The sequence below is a fragment of the Oenanthe melanoleuca genome, chromosome 4A (assembly GCF_029582105.1).
Source record: "Oenanthe melanoleuca isolate GR-GAL-2019-014 chromosome 4A, OMel1.0, whole genome shotgun sequence".
Classification (NCBI taxonomy): domain Eukaryota; kingdom Metazoa; phylum Chordata; class Aves; order Passeriformes; family Muscicapidae; genus Oenanthe; species Oenanthe melanoleuca.
In genome coordinates, this window is record NC_079338.1 from 2,601,939 (window position 1) to 2,628,230 (window position 26,292).

A 26,292-nucleotide genomic window follows, 5' to 3' on the forward strand; every position below is an offset into this window, starting at 1 on the left:
TGATTTCTGGGAATTTCAGCTTCACTCCTGTGGCTCAGAGAAGTGAGTTATGAAGCTCCACTCAGAGAAGAGCTGAGGTTGCACAGTCCTCTCACCTCATGTGCAAATCAGGTCCATCACCATCTCCATGAGGTGACTGGAGCAGTCACCACCTCACAGGTGGCTCCAGGAGAAGTGAGATGAATGGAAGGGTTTGTCATGACACCCCCCAAACTGAGCTCTTGTGCAGACTGACATTTCAAAGCTGTGACTGCAATTTTTGTTCTCATTCTCTCCTAACTCCAGCTGGCTGAGCAAACTTCCCTCAGCAGAGCTGTGTTCTGCCAGGGTGATACAACCCAGGAGCAGGGGCAGCCTTTGGAGGTTCCAAGGAGGTGAGAAGTGTTTGTAGAGTGCTAGTCTGCTCTTTTGTGGTATTGGAGTAAATTTACTCATTCAGGAGAAGGTAAGGCAGAAAGGCAAGGGAATCCAAAATTACAGTTTCAGTGTAAATGTGTCTCAGGTCAGAAAGGAAGCAAAGGAAAACTAATTCTGGGACTTTTTATTAACACTTACCGGGTAAAGTAGGTATGTATTTAAAAATACTCATAAAGGGCTTTTAAAATTTTCATGTTTGCTTTACTTATCACTTATTTAATGTAAATGTTAGTAATTCACTAGAGACAATGAGCCCAGCCTTTTACTTAAAAGTCAATACTTTCCCCACTTCTGCTAAAGCCCCTGAGAGCTCCCAGTATTAACTTCCAAAATCTGTAACTCCTGAAGTGCTGCCTGAAAGGGCACTCAGGAAATGCTGATAGATTTGTCTCTAAACAGTTTTTAGTGTTTTTCCAGTGCTTCTGTGTCCAATATCCCCTGTTCAGCTCTTGGGACCCAGGTATGTGTCGGGAATTAACTCCCTGTGGAGTTAATATTAATATTGCTCATATTCAGCATTCTGCCTTTGGAAAAGCCCAGCCCAGACCTCCTGCATCTTTGTAAGAGATCCTGGGATGTTTGCTGGGATACAACCCTCAGGAATTTATTTATCAAATTCAAAATCAATTTTAATCAAAATTAAAACATAGTCTGCTGTCTGCTTCAATAAATACTGAAAAGTTGTGTTCCTGGTGGGCTCTTGCTCAGGGTCTGGCCCAGAGGAACCTGTTTTTCTGGGGTGTCTGCTCCAGGAGCAGCATTCAGCACCTTGCCCTGATTCAGTGCAGAATTTAATGCACCTAAATCCTGCTGACACAGGCCATAAATGCAAACCTACAGCTAAATACACATTTAAGCACTCTGGGTAGAGATGGATTTAATTTCAAGCTTAAAGACTTTATAATTGCTTCTTTCATGGGTAGGTATCCAGGATTTGCAAGCATCTGTCTTTGTCTTGGGATATGTGGGACCTTTTAATTTAAATATTTAAGCCAATCCAACTTGAAGGTGTTAAACCCATGAATTTTGATGGAAGAGTGGCAGGATTTTAGAGGTTATTCACTCTTCCCTTTTGTCAGTGTTCACCTCACTGCTGAAATTCCAATTCACTTAAGCTGAGTTCATGCTACCACCAGAGGAGATCTATTATGGATAGGCGACCTTTAGTTAAGATTCATGTGTCACCATAATTTAAAATATTTTAAGAACAGATTAAACTGAATTCCTGCCTAATTGTGAGGCCATATGTTCAGCTGTGGAGGATCTGGAGTTTGTTTTATTTGCCAGCTGAGGGTTTGAGCAGTTTGGGTAGCACCTGGTTTTCCTGAAGGGCTGGTCCAGCTCAGCCATGTGGTCTCCTTCATGGCAGGAATTTGGATTTTCATCAGTGCTTCACTGCTGCTACTCACAGCTATTTTTGATGCTTTTTTGATTTTTGATATCCTGTTTTTGATAGGATATTCTTCCTGCAAAGAAAACCTATTATGGATGTCTCTGATGAGGAATGTTGAGTTGTGTAGTTCCTTTCCCCACATTACACAGCCCCCCCTCCAACTACTTTGTCTCATTTCTCCTTTTTTTTTTTTTTTCTCCTCTTGCAGAAAGTACTTAATTAACAGGATGAACAGCCATTAGGTGTTTACCCTCTGCAGCTCACACTTCAGCAGCAGAATGTAAATAACTTTGCAGTCATTAACAAGGTTGAACTTTAAAAAGAAATGTGCTACAAAAAGAGGGTTTTCTTATTCATCTCACTGTTTGCAACACTGCAAACTTGAGGAGGTTGGCATTTCTTCTCTGGAATATGTGGTCTCACAGGGCTCACTGGCTCTCTGCTGCAGGCATCAAATTAGGCCACACAGAGTTTCTCTCTCCTGTCTTGGGCTAATTTAGAAATGAGGCTCTTTGACTATTGCACACTGGAATTTCCCTTAAGAGCAATCAGCCTGGTGCAACCACCACATTTCCATTCTTCCTCAGAAGATCTTGTTCCTGGTAAAAACAGAGGCAGAGGGGTTGGCGTGGCCTTGGAAGTGTGTGGTGCAGCTTGAGTGGAGAGCAGCAGGGGAATTTCTCCTTTTCATGGAGACTCACAGGAAATCTGCATTCTTCACAGACCTCTCTGAGACAGGCTGCTGCATCAGGCACGGCACAGGGGCTGCAAAATCCAGCTCTGTTCCTGAGAAAATCTGCCTTTCCAAAGCCTAATTAGCTCTGATTGCAGAGGGCAGCACCATCCAGTCTCATCCAGCAGCCTTGCAGGTTTGAGATGCTCGGGGCTGCAGTGGTGTTGGTGAGGTCTGACCCACTGAAGGGAGTGTCAGGCAGCAGCTAAAGGTAATTTCGTGGCTCCCATGCCCTGTTTGGCTCTCACTGGTGACCTCCCTGGGAGCTGACTGATACAGGAACTCAGTCCTGCTTATTAAGACAGAGCTCTGCAGTTCCAAATTAGTGGTTATTCATCTATGAAGAGCCTCACATCCACAGCAAGAGCAGAGACAAGAACTGCAACAAACTCCAAACAAGAGGCTGCTGGCAGCAGTCAGGATAATCAGAATAAAGGCAGAGGGATGCTGTGCTCAGCCCCTGTGATGTCTATCAGGGAGCTATTTCAGTTGCTCCCTGAGGCATTCACATCTCAACCCATCTGTGTCTGATCCTAAATTACTTATGACTGCGAGAGATCAGGGATTTCCCCATAGATGAGGGGAGGGGGGGTGGAACATAATTTCTGTGTTTGACAGCATGCAGAAAGCATTTAATTCCTGAGAAATGGAATTTAGGTGACTTAAAAAATATCAGTAAAGATTAGTTATAAAGGAACAGACACTCCATCCAGCAGCTGCTTTTTTTCCCCCTTAAAAATATCCCCCTTGGTATAGGATTAGGTGGCAATGAGCATGATGAACATTGAAAATGAAATTCTCTAATAGCACAATCCACCTGCAAGCCAAATGTTACACAAAGACCCTGGCAAGGCTGAGAGAAGAAAAAGAGAGCATAAAAGACTTTGTACTGCAGTAATCTCTAGAGTGCTTCCCAACCATGACTGGAGTTGCTGATCTCATTTCTTGGAAAGGCAAAGATATTTATCCCCATTTTCTAAATAGGGAGACAGCACCTTGCTCACAGGGGTGTTGTGCTCTCAGGGAGGGACTCTGAGTTGCATCTCCTCTCCCTGTGAACTCTATCTTCAGCTAGGGACAGGTTCTGCTCAATAGGTAATGGACAAGGAGATTGTTTTTGGGATTAGCTCCTCCAGAAATGCTTCTGCAGGTGGGGACCACCCTGGACAATGTTCTGTACAACCACAGGCTTCAGTGCTTCTGTGGTGATTTAACCCCAGGCAGCCGCTCAGCCCCAGGAGCCACTCGCCCACTCCTGCCCGTGGGATGAGGGAGAGAACTGGAAGAGGAAAGTGAGAAAACCCGTGGGCTGAGATAAAGACAGTTTGAACAGGTGCAGCAAAAGCCATGTGGGCAAGCAAAGCAAAACAAGGAATTCATTCACTGCTTCCCATGGGCAGGCAGGAGCCCAGGGCTCCATCAGGTGTCACAGTGCCTTGGGAAGACAAACATGCCCCATTTCCTCCTCCTCCCCCAGCTTTATGTGCTGAGGGTGATGCCCCATGCTCTGGGATATCCCTGGGGTCAGCTGGGATCCTGGCTGTGCCCCTGTAATCAAAACCAGTGAGAGATTCCAAGTCAGAAGTACAATTTAATAGGAAAAAAAAGGAAAAATAAAATATATGCAAGAGTAAAACCACTGACAGTCAGAATACAACCTGACACCCTGCTGGTGGCAGCAATCCAGATGAGGTGGTCTTGTTGATGTAGCAATCCTGTAGAAACCAGTGGGTAAGGGCTGCTCTGGTGTTCCAAATCTCAGTTTTTATCTAGGTAAGAAAGGTTTGGCTCCTCCCCCTGGGTGGAGCATCTCCCAGTGGGATGATGTAATTTTATCAGTCATGCACTGGGACTCAGTGGCCATTAACAGGAGATATCTCCTGGAGGGAGGATGGATCAGGGGAAAGATAAAAATGATTGCCCCAGCTGGTTTTTAACAGTGGCCCATTAGCAGAGGATATCTCCCACAGAGATAAGAATCACTGCCCCACCTGGTTTCAGCAGATGGTGATAGAATACAGACTTTGGGCACATCTTTACATTGTAACCTAAGACAGCCCCCCAAGCTCCTCACTGGTGAGGGTGAGGAGCAGAAAAAACACAGACTGTGTGTAATCCCTGCTTGGTGATAACTCAGACATTTCTGTGTTATCAACCCTGTTTCCAGCACAGAGACAAACCCCAGCTGCTGTGAGGAAAATTAACTCTACCCCAGCCAAACTCTGCACGGCATCAGATGTTCAGTTCCTGCATTCACTGAGCTGAACACAAATGCCACCTCTTGGTGACATTTCTGTTCACTAATGCAGCTGTCAGAACATTCTCCATCCTGTCTGTGGGGTGATGTCTGGTGCTGCTGTTTGTGGTAGAGACTGGAGCCTCCTGGAATGCAGCAGCCCTTGGTTAAATACTTGTCAAGTGTTGGAGAAATAGTGTTTGATGGTCGTATGTTCTCTTAGCAGAGCTTCTGGTGCAGTGCATCTGCCTCTGACTCTGGACCATCCACAAAACTGGGACAAAATGCAGGTTTTTTCCTGCTTTTTGTTGTGCAGGAACTTTCACTGATGCCAGCTCCTGTCACACGTGGTACATTCATGTGAAATGATAAAAGGCTGTGATATACACAGGCACTATTTCAGTCTGTGGCATATGAAAGGCTCTGCAAAAAATGTGAAAAAACACATTTGGGGTTACTTACGTGGAAAATTAACCTTCACTCAGGAAAAGTCTTGGTATAAGTAGTGTTGAAGATGTCAAGTTGCTTTTCCAGTTCTCTGCTCTGCTATTTGCAAAGTAGAAATTCTCTTAACTTCTTGGAGAAATTTGAAATTATGGAGGATAACAAAAGTTCCACAATATTACCAGAGTTTCAGGGTACTTCACACCTAAAAGAATATATTTTTGTATTTTGTGTGCATTTATTTAGCACTGTGACTCTTAGACAATCTTTAATAAGCTGAGCATTCAGTGATTTAGTCTGGTCAATGAATTTGGGGCTTTAGTTTAGTTAACAGCAAACTAGAAGCAAACTCACCAAAAACCAATAAATTCTTTAGGCAGGACACCAGTGGCTTGGTTTGCTTCTTCATTATAATTCAGAATTCCAATGTTTCTGCACAATGGAAATTTTGTTTTTCAGCCAACTGCACTACTGGAGATAAAAGCATCAGTGTTTACTGATTTTAAATCTGTGATTAATAAGTTGGACTAATACAAGTTAGTAAAAGTCTGCTTTGGTAAGTGCTTGGCCTTACCTTTAATAAACACAGCATTTGGTGGTTTATGACATTAGGGAGCCTTTTTGTGTGGTGTGCTTATATTTCCCTTGGGCAATTTTCATTGAGGTTGGGACCAGCTTGATTGGAAAATTTAATGGCTTTTTCCATTTCCATTCCCTTTTGCCAATCTGCTCTTTAAAGCTGCTCTTTCATGATGTGTGAATTTGTCTCCATTTGAAGAACTAACATCAGATACAACTGAGAAAGCAGATTTTAGAAATGAGCTATTAGGCAGAGAAGAGGCACTTTTAAGATGCTTGCAAGTTGCACAGCAACCAGAGGAACATATAGTCATTTGATTTCTCAAATGACTTTGACTTTGACTCAGGGGAAAAACAGTTTTATTCTCCCCTCAGAGCTTTCTATCATGTGTGATAAAGAGAAAATGTGTTTATAACATTTTCTCCCTCAAAAAAAAAAAAAAAAAAAGAAAAATGAAAAAGAAAAAAGTTGTGCCTCATCTCAGAGAAGCAGCAGCAGCATCTCTTGCCCTGTGAGTCAGTGCAGAACACATCCAGTAACAGCTCCTGATGTGGATCTTGAGAGAACAGAGCTGACCCTTCTGAAATCAGAGTTAAAACACAGCCAAACACCAATCAATGCTTGGGGGTTTTCCAGTTTCTGTAGAATTGTTTCTCTTACCTGCCCAGAGAGGCTGTGGCTGCCCCTGGAAGTGTCCAAGGCCAGGCTTGGAGCAGCCTGGGATGGTGGAAGTGTCCCTGCCCATGGCAGGGGGTGGAAATGAGATGACCTTTAAGGTCCCTCCCAACCCAAACCATTCTGGGATTCTGAGATTTTATTATCACTGTCTCCATATATGGAATTCTACAATAATATTTTCTCATCACTACAAGCAACAGATCTTGGCTTTGTCTGGAGGCCATCACCCCATGAGCTGCTGTCCATTTTCAGCTGCCTGCATGTGCTGGTTGATTCCAAATCACACTCACTCCTGATATTATTTCCCTCTGGAGCAGTGTCATCAGTTATGTGCCAAAGCAGAAGTCATCAGAAGCTTATTGTTGTAATAACACATCAAAATCCAGCTTCATAAATGCCAGATAGAGAGCTTATTTTCAGTTATAGTTTGGGTCATTCCATACATTTGAACTACCCAGTCCAAAAATGGTCTGATTCTGATACAAACAGCCTGTAAAGACATATAAAATATACTACCAAAATCTAAAAATACTTGGAGAAGTGAATGACTTCATCAGAATTAGCAACTAATTTGTCCTTTTGTTGGACCTAGGTTTAGTCATTTTGAACACAGCAGTGACAGTGCTTTGCTTGTTTAGAGCACTCTGAGAGTTGTGCTTAAAAGTCCTCCCAATATCAGGCAGTTTTTGTGGTGAATGAATATTTAAAAAATTTGGGTGTGGGCTAAAGATTTTTGGATAAAAACAGGGTTGTCTTGGTCTTGCAGACATCTCTGGTTATTTCTGGAGAGCCTTGAAAGCCATGGGGCTGTGCAGGTATGATCAGGGACATGAAGTCTCCTGGCACTGAGCAGGAATAACATGGCTTGGTTTGAAATCCCAAGGGTTTGGGATGGGAGCAGCCTGAAGGAATTGCACCCTGAGCATGAGTGGTGTGGCCTGGCTGAGATGCACCAAATCCCAAAATGCTATTTTTTAGCAGAGTGAAAGTGAACTGTCAAACTGCTTCCACCTCTGTGAGCAAAGACTCCTTCTGGCCTCTGCTTAACCCCTTGTGTTTTACACCTGAACAGCGAGGCAGGGTTGCAGATGTGCTGTCCTGCTTGTCACCAGATGTCACCTGGCCACACCTCACTGCTGTTGCTGTCTCATGCCAGCCCAGCCCACAGACACATTGCAGCACCCCACACCCTCTGGGAGACATTCTCCCTCTCAGAGCTTTGCACCTTTTCCCTCCTGCCTCATCTTTTAGTCACTTTTTTTTTTTTTTTTTAAGATGCTGACAGTGACTTGTTCGAGGCAGTCGAAACCTGAGACATTCTGAAAAGGAATGTGCTCCAACACATGGGGAGAGAAGCAGCTCGTAGTAAAAATCCTCCTGGTGCTGCTTTTGCACGAGGCTGAGTGTGTGGTGAGTGGCTGATCCACATAAGGATGCTGCCAGTAGGAAAAAAATTTTCTTCCACAAGAAGGAATCTTAAATCCTACATAGAAAAAGAAGAGTGAACCTTCCTTCTTTTCCCCCCTTTATCTCCAGACGTAATCTGAGGGTCTGTGTGGGCTCTAACACATAAGTGAGGGGGAGTGCACGTGGAGAACCAGTCAGGAATAATCTTTCTTTCTTTTTTTCCTCCCCAGTTTGTTGCTCAGCCCAACTGCCAGCAGCTGCTGGCCACGCTTTGGTACGACGGCTTCCCCGGCTGGAGGAGGAAACACTGGGCAGTGAAACTGCTGACCTGTGTCACCATTGGACTGCTTTTCCCTGTGCTCTCCGTGGCATACCTGATTGCACCCAAGAGCAGGCTGGGACTGTTCATTAAAAAGCCATTTATCAAGTTTATCTGCCACACTGGATCTTACCTGACCTTCCTGTTCATGCTCCTGCTGGCGTCGCAGCACATCGTCAGGACTGACCTGCACATGCAGGGGCCACCCCCCACCATCGTGGAGTGGATGATCCTGCCCTGGGTTCTAGGTAAATCCTACATCCAATCCTGCCCTGGGTTCCTGATGAATCCTACACCTGATCCTGCCCTGGGTTCCTGGTAAATCCCACACCAAATCCTGCCCTGGGTTCTAGGTAAATCCTACATCCAATCCTGCCCTGGGTTCCTAGTAAATCCCACACCTGATCCTGGCCTGGGTTCTAGTTAAATCCCACACCTGATCTACCCCGGGTTCCAGGTACATCCCACACTTGATCTCCCCTGGGTTCCAGGTACATCCCATAAATCCCACACCCAGGAGTGCTGAGCTGCAGGGCCTGACTCACACCCATGGCAGCTGTGTGGGGACTCATCCCCGAGCCCAGCATGTGAAGAGATTTGGCAGCAGCTCCAGGAGCTGCACAAACAGCTGGGCTCCTTCTGAACAGCAGCTCCTGCTGCCCAGGGCTGCTCTGCTGTTCTGTGCCATCTGATGTGCCTTCAGACATGACCCCAGCAGCCTGTGGCAGATGTGGCTCCTTTCCCCAGGTTGGGATGAGCTCCTGGGTCACCCAGGGTGTCACAGGGACAGGCAGTGCCCAGAGCCTGGCTCTGCTCTCCTGCAGGCAGCAGAACCAGCCTGCCTTACTCCTCCCAGATAAGCTGCAGGAATGCAGGAGAGAGAAGATAAGCCTCACTCTCAGCTGATAATCACTGACCACATCAGCAGTGCTCTGATATCAGCAGGAGTGTTGATTGTCTGGAATGTAAATGTGAGGCTCTTACCCAGTCTGGCTTGGGCAGGCAGGGCTGGGGAGAGGAGGAGGAGGTGTGTGTGTGCTGAGGGCAGGATGCTCAGGTGAGGCAGTGAGATGGGAGGAGAGCAGAGAAGCCAGATGGATGTATTTTTAACGAGAGAGCACTATTTACCCTTCCAACCTGAGCAGCACTGGAAACCTGTGAGCTCCATCAGCATCCTGACCCCTGCTCTGGTCCAGCTCTGTGTCCCTTGCAGTGCCACCAGCAAGGGCACCCCTGGCAGCTGGGGGTGTCACTCTGCTCATGGGCAGTGGTTTCCACACCTTCCTGCTCTCCTGCTTTCCCTGGTGACACCAGGACACTGCTCCTTGTTTCTGAGGTGGCTCTGTGCTGAACCAACCCAGCTGTTCCTGTGCCAAGCCCAAAGCTGCTGATGGAAAATGAGGAAGGAAAGTGAGAGTTGCAAACAAGCTCAGAAATCACTTTGGATGGTGACCCAGGGCACTGTGCTCCTTGCACAGCTCCACCACCAGCCTCATTATCTGATGAAGCTGATTTATGCAGGTGTTGGTAGAAACTTCAGAGTAAGCTCAGGAGGTTAAATGTCTTTTCTGAGCTTGGGTGATATCTTCACTTTGTCTCTAAATTCATGGTTAAAATTGAGGGAAATGGTAGGCATTTCAGTAAAATTGATTTGCAGATGAAAGAAAGATAATCCATTTAAAAAAAACCCTTTCAAAAGCAGCTCTTACAGCTGTCTGTTCTTGATGCCTTTGTTTCAGATAAACAGAGATATTGTATGACTGTTTATTAAATAGAGAAATTAGAACAGTTTCACCAGATTAAAGGTTATTACTTACGAAATATTTTCCACTATAGAAGGAGAGGGAGCAGGCACACACAGCATTGCTGTAGCTATAGTAACCAGCAACGATAACTCACTATAAATACAGTGCATGAGTTCTTCAACAGGCTCCTCTCCATTGATTTATTTTATTTTATGGCTTTGTGTGCATGCAAAGACGTGGAGGCAGCTGTAATAAGATTACCTGGCTGGCCCTGACATTATGTTTGTGTGGCCACTGACCTGCTGGCTGGCAGCTGAGCAGCTCAGATTGATATTTGGGGGCGTGCAGCAGTTCATTGCAACTTTGTCTGCTCTTCACATGGAGCCTCCAGGTCCTTAGAGCTGAGTTGCAAGCAGCACATCAGTGACCACTGCAATATCCTGTGGTCAGGCAGGGGCAGCAGTTTGGGGAATTGTGTTGGTAATGCACCTGGAGGTGTATTTTGTTTTGGTTTTTTGTTTTGTTTTGTTTCCTCTTCACACGTTTCTGGTTTTCACTGGAGGATAATGTCAAGTGGGTAATTCAAAATACCTGGGACTCTAAAGACATTTTCAGAAGCATCTAGGGCATGAGGGAGCTGCCATTTGCTTTTTGATGGGACTTAGGCTTTTGAAAATACTTAAACAGTTCTACAAGAAAAGACACAGAAGTTACTTATAATCAGAGCTGCATCAGGCGGGTTTAGCAGTCTGGTGATGAATTTCAGAAGCTGCCCTTCACCCTTTCAGCTGCAAGGAGGTATAGTGAGCATTAGCAAGTGCCAAAACAGATCACCAGAAGGCATTTCAGAGTTGACATGATGGGAACAAACACCTCAGCAGCCCCACAGCCATATCTGACACGAGCTGAGTCACTGCAGGCTGCAGTGCCCTGGTTCATGCTGAGCCTCACCTTTCCTCACAAATAATCCCTGTGGGCTTTTTGTACAGCAAGGTGCATCAATACAGTGGCTGAGCACGGGGAATGGATCTGCTTCCTCCTCCTTTGGTGTGATTTTCCAGGTCAGGGAGGAGCTGTGCTGGCATGCAGAAGCTGGTCCTGGTGCTGCTAGAGACAAGTCAGGGAAGATCAGTGCTGCCCAGCAGAGCAATGAATTGCTCAGAGTGTCTGTGAGAGCAGACAGTCTGTCAGAAACCATACCAAATACAGCTGCTTGAGGAGTTTGTTCACGAAGGGAAAATTTCAGCTGAGCCAGTTGACTCGTGCTGGCTATAAATAACAGGCAGTCTCCTCATGTGCATATCTGGAGCCCTGGGTAGGAAACCAAGCTCTCTCCAGACTGCATTCCCCACAGACTTGTAAAATGTCTCATCAGCAGCAGCATTGTACTTTTAGAAGGCAGGAGGGATGAGGCATTTTCTCCCCAGCTGTTAATTTCCAATTGTCTGGTATTACATCACACATATGTACACAGAGCTTTAATGGCAAATAATGCCTTGTCATGGCAGTGAACTCCCTTTCTTTCCACAGGTTTCATCTGGGGAGAAATCAAGGAAATGTGGGATGGTGGATTCAATGAGTACGTACATGACTGGTGGAATCTGATGGATTTTGCAATGAACTCCCTCTATCTTGCAACCATCTCCCTTAAAATTGTTGCCTATGTCAAGGTACAGTAACTTGGGAGAGGGAATTTGTAATGTGCTGGTGAGAGCTGCAGTACACAGGGTACAAACTGTTCAAATGAAAATCACAGAGCAAAGAAAATAGCAGCTTTTCAAGCAGTCCAATTTTGAAAATTCACCTGGAAAGCTTATTATTTTGTTTGGAGAATGAACATCCTGCTCATTCCAGCTCTTTGATTAAAAATTAAGTAGATTGTTTGGGCACTGAGGAGAAATTTCTCCACTTTCCTGTGCCTTTTGTAGCTACTCAGTTGCCAAAGTACTTTGTTTTCTGTGCTGGCACTGGATCTCCTTCAACAATGCATAGGGAAAACATGGCTTTTTAATAAAATTGTAAAGGGAAAATCTTTAGAATAGGGTAACCTGAAAACTTTCAGAGCCAAGCTTTATAATCTGTAGTCCTACAGATCTGGAGATTAGCAATCAGAAGTTTGTGACAGGTCTACTGAGAAGAGCAAGAGTGTTATTAGGAGGGTTTTATCTGATAATCTGATATGAAGGGGTCAATTTACTCCTCAATATGTAACCTGTGGGCAGGGAAATGACAAAGGAGCAAGCTGGGGCTTTAACACCCTGTGGGTTCTCCCCTGTCATGTTCCATTTGTGGTGAGAGCTCATCAGAGCTCATCCTCAAAAGCACCTTCCACATTTATAAACTTCTGATGCTCCAGATTAGCATATGCACAGGGTTTGAAGCCAGGGAATGGCCTGAAGCACTTTTCCTTCTGTCTCCCTTTTTCAAAGGCAAGACACAAAAGGCATCCTGTAAAATTCCTTATGCAACAGCTCTTTTGGCTTCAGCTGGAGCTTCGTGCTTGGCCTATTTCTTCCCTTGCTGTGAATCAGCAGCAGCTTCACTGCAGTCAGTGGAATTACTCAGGTGTAAATCAAGGATCTGCTCCTTGGCCACTCCTGCTCTTCCCAGTTTTGCAAGGTCTCAGCTCCCAATAACCAGGACAAACACTTCCCCAGAGCAGCCCTGTTTAGTCCTGCCCAGCAGGCAGAGGGGGAAAGAGGAGAAAATTTCACCAAGCCCATTGACTCCAAAGTGCAAACAGCCCTGCTATGGGGCCTTTGTTAAATCCTGGAGGCTGCAGTCCTGGTGAGTCAGATTTTCAAAGGGAAAAGCTTTTGAGCTGGTTGCTGCTCCCTGAAGAGGCAGCTCTGTAACAGCATCAAAGCAGGAACAGATTATGTCTTTTATTCTCCCAACATTCACAACCAGGGAGGAAATTACAGACTTGAAAGGTTGGTCTTTAAACCACAAGAAATAAAAAAAAATAAAATTAAAAAAAAAAAGCTGGAGATGGTAAAATTCACGGACAAATATTAAAATGTTAACAACCTGTTTTTTTTTCTCACACACAAACTGCCAGAGGAGCTGTGCATGCATGGTTGGTGCAGTCACACACTGGGGTTTAAACTCCCAGCCAAAGCACAGGTCCAGAGGAGGCACAGCTCTGTTTGTGTTCCCTGCAAGAGGCACAGGAAGGTGCAGCTTAACCACAAAACCCCTGGGCCAGCCCCAAAGGAGGGTTTGCAGGAATGGATCTGATCTCAGGTCAGCTCCTGATGAGAGCCAGTGCCACAAATTCTAGACATGCATAAAATCTTCTGTGGTTGCAGTTCATGTGGTCACAGAAGTTCCCTCTGCCCTGTTGGCAATCAGGGGTTGCAGGTGCTCCAAAATCTGAGGGTTTGTAAGGTTGATAATGGCTTCAAAACATTTTGCAACATGATTTGTTATTTATAGAACAGCCCTGAGCTGGAACAGGCTGGGATATATGCCAATATACCATATTCTAACACTTCTTAGAACTTCAAAAGATTACATGGACATTTAACTTTCTGCCAAATATCAGAAAAAATAAATTGCATACTGACACTAAATGTTTTTCATCCTTGTTTTACGTGAAGACTTTTTTTTTTTTTCATTTGATTCAACTGGTTCCAAGACCTGGCTCTAATGTTGTCTGACACCAATGGAATCTTCAGGCTAATTATAGGGTAGAAATACTTTCTTAATCAATTTTCATTTGCTGCATTGAATTATCATGTAATGAGGAAGGGTAAATGTGACAGCATGGTGTAATTTATTTGTACTGTTCTGTGCACATCTCTGCTGTGTTTCATCATTTGAAGAGACACAAACCAAACTACTTCAGCCTTCCCAGACACCCAGCTTCATGTGATAACTGCTGTTTCTCTGTTCCCTGCTCTGAAAATTCTATTTGAGACACCATCAGTTCATAAAGGACCAAAATATCACCTAAATATTGCTTTAAAAAGAGGTGTGGAACACAGAAGACTTTTCCCCATGCTTTTATGTGCAATTTGTGCTAAACTTTAGCAGAGAGCCCTGGGCTGCTGTGTCCAGCCAGCCTGCAGAAGAGAATTGGGAATAACTGTGCAAATCTGCTGCCCAGGCTTCCCAATCCCACCCACCCACCCCCACTGCTGGAAATCCACCAAAAGTTAACCTCTCTGCCTGTCTGTAGGCATTTTAAGATCCATCTTCAAATCAAGCTAGCAGGCTCAGGCCATGATGTTCGTGTAATAAAGAACAGTTTGGAAATGTCAGAAGCAATCCGAGGTCATGCTGAAATGCCTCTGTATCATGTCTCATCTCCTTCATACAGAGGGGTAGTTGGAAATACCAACCTGCTTTTTTGCTGAGCCCTTGAAAAAAACTGGGTGCTTTGTGTCTTGGGCCTTCAGATTTAAATAGAAAGGCTCTGTAATCTCATCTGTCAGTGTGGTATTGGTGCCATTTCCTCTTCAAAGGTACCAGAATTATTTTTGGAGCCCTAAACAGTGCTAGCTGTGTTATTCTCAGTGCAGTTTTGCCTTTTTATGCATGCTAAATGAGCAGAGACGAGTGTTAAAAGGACAATTATTCCTTGATGTTAAATGTCTTTGACTCCATTCTCTGTGCCAGAGCAGTTACATTTTGCAGAACCAGAGCATTTTACAGAACCAGCTCTTCTGTGCTACCTGCTCACATCTGGCTGCACTTTGCTCAGAAAATGCTTCTGCTTTTACAGTTACATTACAAACCCAGTTAATGTTGTAATTGATGCACTCAAATGTACCCAGTGTTTCAGCTGTAATTAAGACCTCTGCTTTAGCAACTCTCCTAAAATTGCCATGACAAATTAACTAATAGGAAAATTAATACAAAGAAAGCCTTTTGGTTCTGGGCTGCTGGCCCCTTTTTTTTTTTTTTTTTTTTTTTGAGATTACATGGGAAGGGAAGCATCCAGTAGTTCACTGTTTTTCTTCTTCCCTTCCTTCTCCCTCCCATTGTTCCTGGAATGTGCAGTGTTTATAATGTGCAGTCATATTTAGGAGGAAAAAAAGAACAAAAGTAATTTGAAATTCACATCTGGAACCTGCTAAAATCTGAACCCCTTTAAATGTTGAAAGAGTAGGAGGTTGTGTATGAACTCATGGACATAAGGAACACACAGACTGTGAACTCGAAAGTAAAACAAATTTTAAAAATTCCTAATTTTTCAGTTTAGGCTAAGAACAGCCTCAAACAGGCTCTAAAGAAAACCTGGTCCCACATCTCTCACCATCAGGGGGTCATAATGTAGTGAGCAGAATTCATAAAAAAGCATCATTAAACCTTCATCTCTGCCCTAATCAGCTTCAGTCCTGCATCCCAACTGTGACAGCAGCTGAGGTGTAAGGGGTTAAAAGTCCTTCTTGTGCCATCTGGTTAGGATTTACCTGTGAAGGGCTGGAATCAGTGGGTGTGACCTTCAGAGTTCACAAAATTCACAGAACCACTGGGTTGGAAGAGACCTTCAAGGTCATGGAGTCCAACCCAGCCCCAACACCTCAACTAACCCATGGCACTGAGTGTCACATCCAGTCTGTTTTTAACACATCCAGGGATGGTGACTCCACCACCTCCTGGGCAGACCATTCCAGTACTTTATCAATCTTTCCGTGAAAAACTTTTTCCAAATATCCAACCTAATTTTCCCTTGGTGCAGCTTGAGACTGTGAACTCTGGTTCTGTCAGTGCTGCCTGGAGAAAGAGGCCAGCCCCACCTGAGCACAGCCACCTTTCAGGAAATTTAGAGAGAGATAAGGTCACTCTGAGTCTCTTTTTCTCCAGGCTGAGTTCCCTCATAGTCATTTGTGGACACTGCTGAAGGTTCGTGGAGAAACCTAATCAGGTTTTTTCCTAGGCTGTTGACTTTTCTCAGCTCCAGCTTGGATCTTTTCCAGGCTGGGGATCTTTCTCAGAGATAAAACAAGGGAAAAAAGAAAGAAAACACAGATTGACACCTGGTGTTGACCACCAGCCATGTGAGTGTCCTGATGTTTTGCACAAAGCATGTTTTCAAAGAGGTGTTGCCATCTTTGACCAATAAGTCTTTTCTACTTTGTTTTTTGTGATCTCCCTTATATATATGCCACAGCTTTTCAATAGATCACTCCTTACTGCTTAGAAAAAGTCATATTGCTGTATTCTTTCACCTCTTCCTAGCCTCACAGGGACAGTCATTAAGCAAACCCCCTTTTACACCCTCTCTTTGCTCCTTGCAGTACAATGGATCTCGCCCGAGGGAGGAGTGGGAGATGTGGCACCCGACCCTGATTGCAGAAGCTCTCTTTGCAATATCCAACATCCTCAGCTCCCTGCGCCTCATCTCCCTGTTTACAGCCAACTCACACCTGGGGCCCCTGCAGATCTCTCTGGGACGCATGCTGCTCGACATCCTCAAGTTCCTTTTTATCTACTGCCTGGTGCTTCTGGCTTTTGCCAATGGACTGAACCAGCTCTATTTTTATTATGAGACCAGTGCCTCGGAGGAACCCAACAACTGCAAGGGGATCCGATGTGAGAAACAGAACAATGCCTTCTCCACGTAAGACATCCTCTCCTTTCTGCCCCTGAGGCTGCTTTATTTATTCACAGAGCCTTTATTTATTCACTTGAAAACACCAAGTGAGGTGGTTAAGGTGGGAGTTAAGTGGGGCAGACATTCTGCTGAGCTCTGCTGTCACAAACTCTTGCTTAGGGAGACCTTTTAGTTCTGGACCAAGGATTTTCCCTACATGACCCTGCAACTTAAATCTTATTATAATGCACAATTTTAGTATATTATATTATTAGTATAGTATATTTAGTATATATTTAGTATAGAGAAAGGAAGTGTCCTTTTGCCACAGTATTGTATTGCCTAATTACTGAAGAAAGGAGGGGAACCTGAATAAAATGAAAAAAATAAGGGATAAACATATTAAAAACAGTTATTAATAAATAATGTGACACAGCAACAGCAACAATCTCACCTAGACCATTTTTATGGATGTTGCAGGCTTCTCTGATTTCCTTCCAGCCTAAAATCCCAGCAGAACCATTTTTTGCTGGGAATGCTATTACTTTACTGAGATGCTGGCATGGAAATTGCTGTGAGGACAGCTGGCAGAGCTGAAAGGGAGAGCACATGCTGAAAAATGACATGAATTGTCTTGCTGATGTATTTGTTTTAATTACTAATAGTAGAAATAATTATAATAATCAGCCCCCACCCAATTGTTCTTGCTGCTTGCACAGTACTTAACTCACAATGGCAGGAGAAATAAATAAAGCACGATCTAGAAAAAGGCCCACACCCTGCAAACAAGCAAAACAAAACTGTTGTCCACCACTTTATGCTAAATTAAATAAAACTTGTCATGATGCCCAATAGTTCTCCACCCTCTGTCAGCTGAAGGCTCGGGGTTAAGAAAGGATTTGGGATGTGTTTGCACCGTTATCAAAAACAGATGAGGCTGAGGCCACGTGCTTGGGAGAGGAGAGGTTCCAGCACTGTCCTGTGGGCTCTGTCCTAAAAGAAATTTGGGATTTTCATGGGATGGAGCCCATCCTTCAAGAGCAGCATGACCTGGTAGACCAGACATGTGCCATTTCCCACTGCACAGCACAAACACCACAGGCTTTTTTAATTTTCTCCTGAAGCCCATCTCTGTCTGGGGGAAGTGCATGGACCTGCACTGTGCTAATGAGAAGCAGAATTAAGAGATTTCAGACTTTTTTTATTCTGTTTCAGTTGCCTCACATGCCCCAGAAATGTGCTGCCCTTGCAAAGGAATTAAATAACAAACACTGTTTCTTGATCTGTGTCCATGTTGATGCAGCAGCCAGAGGGAGGAAAGTTTGGCAAGCACAGAATTTAAGGGGTAAATTCTACCTCAGGAAGGGACAAACCTAAAAAAATCCAGTACCAAATCCTGCCTTTCTCTGGAGCTGTGTGAACAGATATGTTCAGTTCTGCACTCTGGTTTGGGTCTGCCACCACTGCAAAATGTTTTTTTTTACAGATTTCATTGTGTCAGGTAAGTGGAGAAAGCAACAGCAGAAGAAAAAGAGCATTGGGCCAGCAGGAAAAAAAACAAAAACAAAAAACAAAAAACCAAAACCAAAGCAACAAACCAACCATCCTGAAGTCTGTAAGAGGATGTAATGTCTTGGGAGCTAAAAATTATACAAGAAGCACTTAGCAGAAAGTGTAGATCAGCCTAAATACAAATCACAATTTCTGCCACCCTAACATTCATTTAAACCCCCTGCCAAGGGAATGTAGCACAGAAAGGAAATTGAGGGGGCTCAGCCTTTGTGGCAGAGGTTTGTGTAAAACAAAATCACAGTTGGAGGGGATCCATTAGGAGTGAGGTCTCCTGGCAGGGGACAGAACACTCTGCAGGTACTTTTTGTTTGAGGCTCGCGTAAGAAATTTATTTAACGTGTTCTTAAAAGTTTAAATGGTCGTTATTAACACCCCCAGCACAAGCTGACATTTGGCTGGGGAGCAGATGCACAGCATGGGGCAGTGGCTGGGGAAGGAGCAGCTGCAGATCCAGATATTGGAAGCAAACTGGAGCCAGTCCAGGCAGAGCTGGGTACCCTGACTTTGCTCGTGGTTCATTCCTGATGGAGGAATAAATCTGCAGAGCTTTGATTCAGTGCACTTTGATTCCCACCAGCATTCCTGGGCTCACACAATGAGCTCTGATGCTGCAAGGGGAGCAGAGAGGATGTGTGCAGCTTGTGTCAAGTGTGACACCTATTTACTGGCACATTATTTCCTATTACTCTCAAAGGGTGGCTTTAACATTTTCATGGCGAGGAAATTTTCTGCATTGCACGCACACATCATGGAAAAGTAATATTCCTTTGTGACAGCAACGAGGGGAAGTCATGAATAATTTAAGGTTTTCTGCTTTGGCCTTGCCATCCCTCAGAAAGCAGAGTGCCTGCTGCTTAGGCAGATGATTGGAAAATATGTTTATAGCTGTGATGCTGGCAGCTGAAGGAGGGAGATGAGAGTGAGGAAGAGGAGGAAGGGGTGGAGGATGTCACACCTCCTTTCCTGCTCTGCCATCCCCCTGGGTGCAGGTTCCTGTGGCAGAGGGGCACTTGTTCTCCTAAGCCACCATGGAGAGTGGTGGAGCTTTGAGAATTCCTCTGTTTGATTAGGTTTCAAAATACACCCAGCAGGACGTGGGAGCCTCTCAGTCACAATTTCCAAAATTCTATTTTTTTATAGCTGCTTCTCCAAAGTAGTGTGAGCCCCCCTCAAGCATGGGCTGTGAAAAGGGGCTGTGGACCTGTCCTGTCATTAAACACTGAGGACACAGGTGCTGATTCCAGTTTAATGATGAGATCCTCTGTTTCAGCCTACTGTTAGTAGGAAAATTAATATAAATATTTTAAAAGACAGCTAGAACTCCAGCACTTCTAGTAAAGAAATGCTTGGCATTCTTTGGTTAATCCTCACTTTACTCCTTTGGTTATTTAATAAGCCTAACAGCCTGAGCTTTGAGAGAAAGTTTTTTTTTTTGCTTTAAAACATCTTTATGATTTTGGCCAGTGAAAAACATAAGATACATCCACAAAGTATAGACTAAATCCTCATCTAAGGCATGGAGATACATGGGAACAAATGCCTGGAGATGATGGGAGAGCAGATTTCTGGCATGTCAAGTAAGGCATCTGAATTATTCATCTTGGTTTGTCTAGTAGTTGCATTTGAAAACATCTGCTGACCTCAGGCCAAAATGGAAACTCTTAAACAGGCATATAAATGTCATTTTTGGATGATATAAATGCCGTATTTTGGAAAGCCAAAAGGAAGATGCCCAAATAGAGCAATTATTTAGATTGCTGATTACGCATCTGACGAGCCTGTGAAAGGTCACTTGTCTGTGGCTGAAGCAAACAGAGACCTGGGATGATCTCATCAGCTCAGTGGGGTCAGGCCCAGTTCAGCTGTGGAAGGAAGCCTTCAAAAGAAGAGAAACTCTTGAACTGAATTAATGTGATTACTCTTTCATCTGAGTCATTACTGAGCAGTGTTTGCAGGGCTGTGCCAGGGACTCTGCCCGTGGTGGGTGGGAGCTGCTGCACCAAGAACTCAGAGCCAGCAGAGCTTTGGGCAGGTGCACTGCACACAGGGCAGAGTTTGGGGCAGGTGTGTTCCAAACAGAGCAGAGTTTGGGCAGGTGTATTCCAAACATAGCAGAGTTTGGGCCAGGTGTATTCCAAATAAAGCAGAATTTGGGCAGTTGTGTTCCAAACATAGCAGAGTTTGGGCAGGTGTATTCCAAATATAACAGAGCTTTGGGCAGGTGTATTCTAAATAAAGCAGAGTTTGGGCAGGTGCACTGCACACAGGGCAGAGTTTGGGGCAGGTGTGTTCCAAACATAGCAGAGTTTGGGCAGGTGTATTCCAAACACTGCAGAGTTTTTGGGCAGGTGCACTGCACAAAGAGCAGCATTTTGGGCAGGTGCATTGCAAACATAACAGAGTTTTGGACAGGTGCACTGCAAACAGAGCAGAATTTTCGGTCAGGTGTATTCCAAACACAGCAGAGTTTTGGGCAGGTGCATTCCAAACACAGCAGAATTTTTGGGCAGGTGTATTCCAAACACAGCAGAGTTTTGGGCAGGTGCACTGAACACAGAGCAGCATTTTAGACAGGTGCATTCCAAACAAAGCAGAGTTTTGGGCAGGTGCATTCCAAACACAGCAGAATTTTTGGGCAGATGTATTCTAAACACAGCAGAATTTTTGGGCAGATGTATTCTAAACACAGCAGAGTTTTTGGGCAGGTGCATTCCAAACACAGCAGGTTTTGGGCAGGGGCACTGCAAACAGGGCCACAGCAGCTGAAGCAGTTGCAAGCTCTCAGGCTGTGATTTCTGCCATCTCCCACCTCGGGCTGCCCTGTTGTTGTGCACTGTTTAGCTGCTGTACTTGGGGATGGGCTCCCTGAGCATTTATCCTGCAGACATGTTAATGGTGCAGGCACTGATTAAACAGGAGAGTTTATAGATAGCAGCAGCATCACAGGATGGCAGTTTTAATTAAATGGAATATATTGTGGCTGTTCTTTGCATGTGTGCAGGGTGGGAAAGGGAGCCTTGTGTTCCTCAGGGCAGTTATGCTCACTGGATGGGGACTGGGCTGTTGGACAGACAGCAGATGCTGTTGATGGGACATCTCTCACATGCTTTGGCTGGTGGGGCACTGTGGCTGAGCACAGGCTGTCTCAGGGAGGGATAAATGCCTGCTCTGTGGTGTCTCCCAATACCTGTGTGTTCCCTACCTGAAGATCATTTTCCACCCCCCAGCATCAGCTAAAAACCTGTCTTTCCTTGCAGACTTTTCGAGACCCTCCAGTCACTCTTCTGGTCTGTGTTTGGGCTGCTCAATCTCTACGTCACCAACGTGAAAGCCAGACACGAGTTCACAGAGTTTGTTGGGGCCACAATGTTTGGGACCTACAATGTCATCTCCCTGGTTGTGCTGCTGAACATGCTCATAGCCATGATGAACAACTCCTACCAGCTCATTGCTGTGAGTTACCCCATTCTCTTTTTGTTGTTTCTCCCTGTGTGCCTCATTTGTCTGCCTTGCAGCCAGTGGGTCCCTTCTGGGATGCTGGAGATTTGCTGTCCCCATTTTCTGCCAGCAGGTAGTTGGGATCTCTGCTCAGCAGCCTGAATCATGCCTGTGGAGGAGGTTTTGCTCTGTTTGTAAATGCTGCTCAGCTGGAAAAGGCTCACGGGCTGTGATCTGCCCCTGTCTGCTCCTGTGGAGTGACCCTGCTGACCAGCTTGGGTGTAAAAAGGGAAACCTTCCCACTGCTTCCTGATGTTTGGTTTGAACTTGGGGGGTGGGTGTTGTGGTATATATTTTTTTTATCCTATTTCTGTTTTCTCATGTGAAACCGTGTGTGTCAGGAGCCCAGTCCTGCAATTTCTTTTTCCACAGTCTTCCCACTTGAAATTAGATCATGTCCATCTGTAATACCAGAGTCTCCTGGCTGTAACACCATAATCTGAGATTCCTGAGCAATCCCAGTGCAGGAGGGATCTGAGCTGAGGCAGCTTGGGGCTGTAGAGCCCTTATCAAACTGAACTTTCATTTGAATGTTCCAAACTGGTTTCTCCACTGTAATCTCATTCTGTGTACCCAAAAGCCAATCTGTACCTTGATGATTAAATTTGTCAACAGACTGAAAGCTAAAGCAGCATGGCTCTGCATTTTAAGGCTCTTAAGGTCAGGGACAGTATGGGAGGAAGCAAAATCTTGTGTGCACAGTGCTTCAGATAAACCAGTGGGCACTTACTCTCCAGTTCTGACCACTGACATGATAGGTTTGGAGACAGTGAGGTGAGGACCTGTGGGGACAAAACAGGAGTGGGGGGAGTTGTTTGTGTCACTTGGTACAGGGTAGAGGCTTCCTCCTCTGCTTTGGGTGACTCTTGGTTTATTCTAGAAGATAAACCAGAGCAAAAACAGAACCAGCAGCACTTCTCCTGCTATTTCCATTTCCAAATTTCTGGACAAGTCTCCGGGGAAACGTGTGGGTGAGCTCCTTTCCTGGCTAAAGCACAGAGGGGAGCATTGAGTTGTTTTCTTGAACAGGTTCCACAATTGTTGTTGATTATCTGCTAATGCAAGCGGCTTCTAAATTTACTTGGTCAAACTGAGCACAGACCCATCAAATTGCTGATTCTTTTGGACATCTGATCTTTATCATGGTAAAAAGTATGAGAGAAGCTGGACCACTGACCTTCCAGATGAGCAGGGAATCAGTTTATCACAAAGGCATCGCTGCTTTATCACTCTGTTCAAATGCTTCCAGTGCTTTCTCTTTGTTCACTGCTACTCCTCACATTCCAGGGAGACTGGAACGAGGGACAGAAAACAAAGATTCTCTCCTTGGCCATTTTCTCCAATTCCCTTTCCTTTATTGTCATCGAATGGGCTTGTCACTAAGACAAAGCCCAAGCCTAAGTCTGGGATAAGAATAGCAGTATTTGCTATTCACTGGGCCACAAACCACTCATCATTCTTTCCCCTGAATAATTCCAGTGATGCAATGACACATTACACACAATCCCACATGAATTAGAGGGACCCATCATAACAATTAGCTGAAGTGAAGGGTCCAGAGAGGGCTGTTGTGTCAGTGGTTTTGTGTCAGGAGCAGCTGGGAGCTGGGCTGGCCCCATCAGAAAGGCACAGCCAGGGGTAGAGAACCAGAAAAACCTCCAGAAAAGCGAGGTAAAGCACAGAGTCCAGCCAGCAGCATGAGCCCCTGCTCGGGAAAATGACACTGGAAATGCTACAGGAGATTTCATTGTCGCTTAAACTGTGTCACTGCAGTGGATACCGAGTGACATTTCCTGGCAGTCACTTCCAATCCCTTCCCCTGCACGCAGCTCTGGTTTGGAAGCTCCATTCCTGCGTGTTTTCTCTCAGGGACAAATCCCCTTCATGTGTCTTCTAAGGGCGAACATCAATTAATCTCTCCCCCGAAGAAAACAAGTCGTTAATAAAGGTTGAGCTTTACAGGTGTGGGTCGGTAATTAACCCCCAGTAATCAGGTTCACCCCTGCTGAATCACAGCAGCTGGCTGCCAGACTGGGCATTTCTTCCTCCTGGGGTTTGTGACAGTGGATACCCACGGAATGACAGAATTCCAGGGAAAGGAGTCCTTGGGGTGGGCTGCAGGTTTCTTCTCCAGTGCATCAGGAAAAGCAATAAAACAGATGTGGGGGTGAGGTGAGAGTGCTTCTCTGCCTGCTGGCTCCCCTGCAGTGCAGTGGTGAGGACATCTTCATTAATCCCCTTTGTTAATGAGCCCCAGGCACTGCTGCAGTGCAAACAGGATCTCTCCCCTCCTCTCTTGCAGGGATAAATACACTTAAAGCATTTGTAGCAGTTATTCTTCAAGTCAGCTTTTCTCCTCCACTCACACTGAGTTTGGACATCTGATCTTTATCATGGTAAAAAGTATGAGAAAAGCTGGACCACTGACCTTCCAGATGAGCAAAAAATCAGTTTATAACAAAGGCATCGCTGCTTTATCACTCTGTTTCAGTGCTTGAGGTTTGAGGAAGGTTTGAGGTTTGAGAAAGGAGAATTTAAGCTGCTCTTCCAGTCTGGAATTAGGGTTTGGTGTTTAATTAGGCACTGCAGGCACACAGCACCAAAGTCTGTGGAAGGCAGAGTAAGGCAAGCAGAGAGTTAAACCTCTGCTTCAAGTAGTTCTTAACTCAAAGGAAGAACTTTTCAGCCATAACTTTGTTGGTTTTTTCCTCAGCTATTTCAGACTTCAGTAAATAGAGGCTTCAATAAATACATACTTCCAGGAGTGCCCTGAAGCAGTTTCAGTATTGATTATTTTCAGACAGCCCATTTTTCACTTTTGCCAAACCACAGTTTGGTTATGGCAGACACCATCTTTCACCAAGAAAGCAAACAAAATCCAAATGCAATCCCCCAGATTTCCATACCTTTCCTGCTGTTCCAATATGGGAAGATCAGGATGTTTTATACAAGCAGCACAGGGTACAATGGGATATTATGCACTGCCAGCTCCTCATCTCAATGCCACAGACGTGACAGAAATACCATCACCAGGGGCTGGGAAGAGGAATTTGTCACCATCACAAGAGGAAGGACAAGGGAATGATGTGAGAATAGCCAGGTGGCTCCATCATTTGTAAGTAACTGAGTGGGTGGTGAGGACACTTTATGTGATGGGCTGTTTGTCATCAGAGCCACTCACTGCACCTGAAGTCACACAGTCCTGCTGCCAGTTGCTAATTCTTCAAAATTAGTTGGTGTTCCCTTGGCTGCAGGTGCATTTTGGCCCTGGGGGTGCCCTTGGGTGCAAGCACACATTGCAGGGAATTAATGGTGTTTTCTGAAAGCCAGTTCCTTGTGGCCACTCCTGTGATATTCTGGGGAGTCAGGCAAGAATTAGTCACTGGAACTGCAGCAGCAGGAGCAGTGTCAGTGGGAGAGCAGCAGCCAGGGGCTGTGCAGGATGGAAACCATGGGCTGTGAGCTGGTCAGAGCTCAGGTGAGCCAGGGTGATAAGTGGGGCACAACAACTCTGCAGCACGACCCTCCACCAGCACCTTACAGGGAGATGTGAGCCCTCACAGCCCTCAGATGTTCTAGGATAAAAGCACCAAGTTGCTTAATTCCTCAGGGATTACTTACACCAAAGCAAACCTGAGAAAAATTCCCTCTCACTGCCACGTGTGAAGGTGTTGCAGCCTTGAGTGTGTCCCTGTGTGATGTTGGAATAATGACTCCAGCAGCCAGGATAAAAGTTGCAAAATTGTTCTGTATATTGTATTTTTTATCCCCCTATTGGTTGGTATGTCTGTTACTTCAAGCTAGCTCATCTCAGCTGCTCCTGCAAAAGACTGCAGTCTTTAAAAAAAAGTTTTAAGTGTGTCTCTGAGAATAGTCTATGTCTAAATTGGAACTTAGCTGCCAGTGTTTGGGTTGCAGGAATCAGGGCATTGGGCACCAAACTTGGGGTGCAGTTTTAGATGTTGAAATTAAGTGCAGTGGATTAACACAAGTAGTTAAGCACAAGAATGAAGAAAATAAATATTTTGCATAGCAAAACAAAAGCTGTGCACTAAACAGAAATGGCACGTGCAGCTAAAAAATAAACAAAACTTTGCCTATAAGTATAGAGAAATTAGACATAGAATTTTCTCAATTTTTGCAGACTAGAGAGCTTAAAAATTAAGGCACAGAGAAACATAAAGATTTTTCAGCTCCCTATTACACTGTTTCCTAGATAAGTTTGGATTTCCCCCAGGTGGCAGTTTCAAACTTTTCTTCATCTGCAAAGCTCAGATTCCTCCACTTTTCTGCACCAGCTGAGCTCCCTCAGCACCATGGCAGTAATTGCTGCCCAGTTTAATTCACAACACCAGCAGAAATTCCCTTCCCCACTGTGATTTGTGACCCTTAGGACTGTCAGAAAATATTCCTCTGCTTGCACGACCTGCACAGTTAATACCTGGTGGTTTTGCTAAGGAGGAATTTTATGAATCAATAAACTTAGTTTGAAATACAGCAGTCCCTGCATGTGGCAGGTTTTGGGGTGCTGGGTATTTCCCTACAGAGGTAAGGCCACTCCTAAATCTGGACTCAGAACTAAACTCTTGGAAAGCCTCAGGAAATGTTCATCTCAGCAGGCCCATTTCAGTACCATCAATTTGAATTTCTTAGAAATTAAGCTGTTGGTGTTTTTTAACTCTGTAATACAGCAGGAAATGAAATTATGCTCTTGTTGTGCTGCCAA

The 26,292-nt window shown here is 44.9% G+C and overlaps 1 protein-coding gene across 1 annotated transcript in view; it reads left to right on the plus strand.

Moving 5' to 3' along the window:
• The window catches only part of TRPC5 (transient receptor potential cation channel subfamily C member 5), a 93,442-nt gene that overhangs the window by 50,540 nt on the left and 16,610 nt on the right, over nucleotides 1-26,292 (plus strand). Inside the window, exons 4-7 of the mRNA XM_056491376.1 lie at nucleotides 8,119-8,455; nucleotides 11,483-11,622; nucleotides 16,201-16,523; nucleotides 21,326-21,521. Coding sequence (XP_056347351.1) covers nucleotides 8,119-8,455; nucleotides 11,483-11,622; nucleotides 16,201-16,523; nucleotides 21,326-21,521 — 996 coding nt within the window. The remainder of the gene's footprint in view (nucleotides 1-8,118; nucleotides 8,456-11,482; nucleotides 11,623-16,200; nucleotides 16,524-21,325; nucleotides 21,522-26,292) is intronic.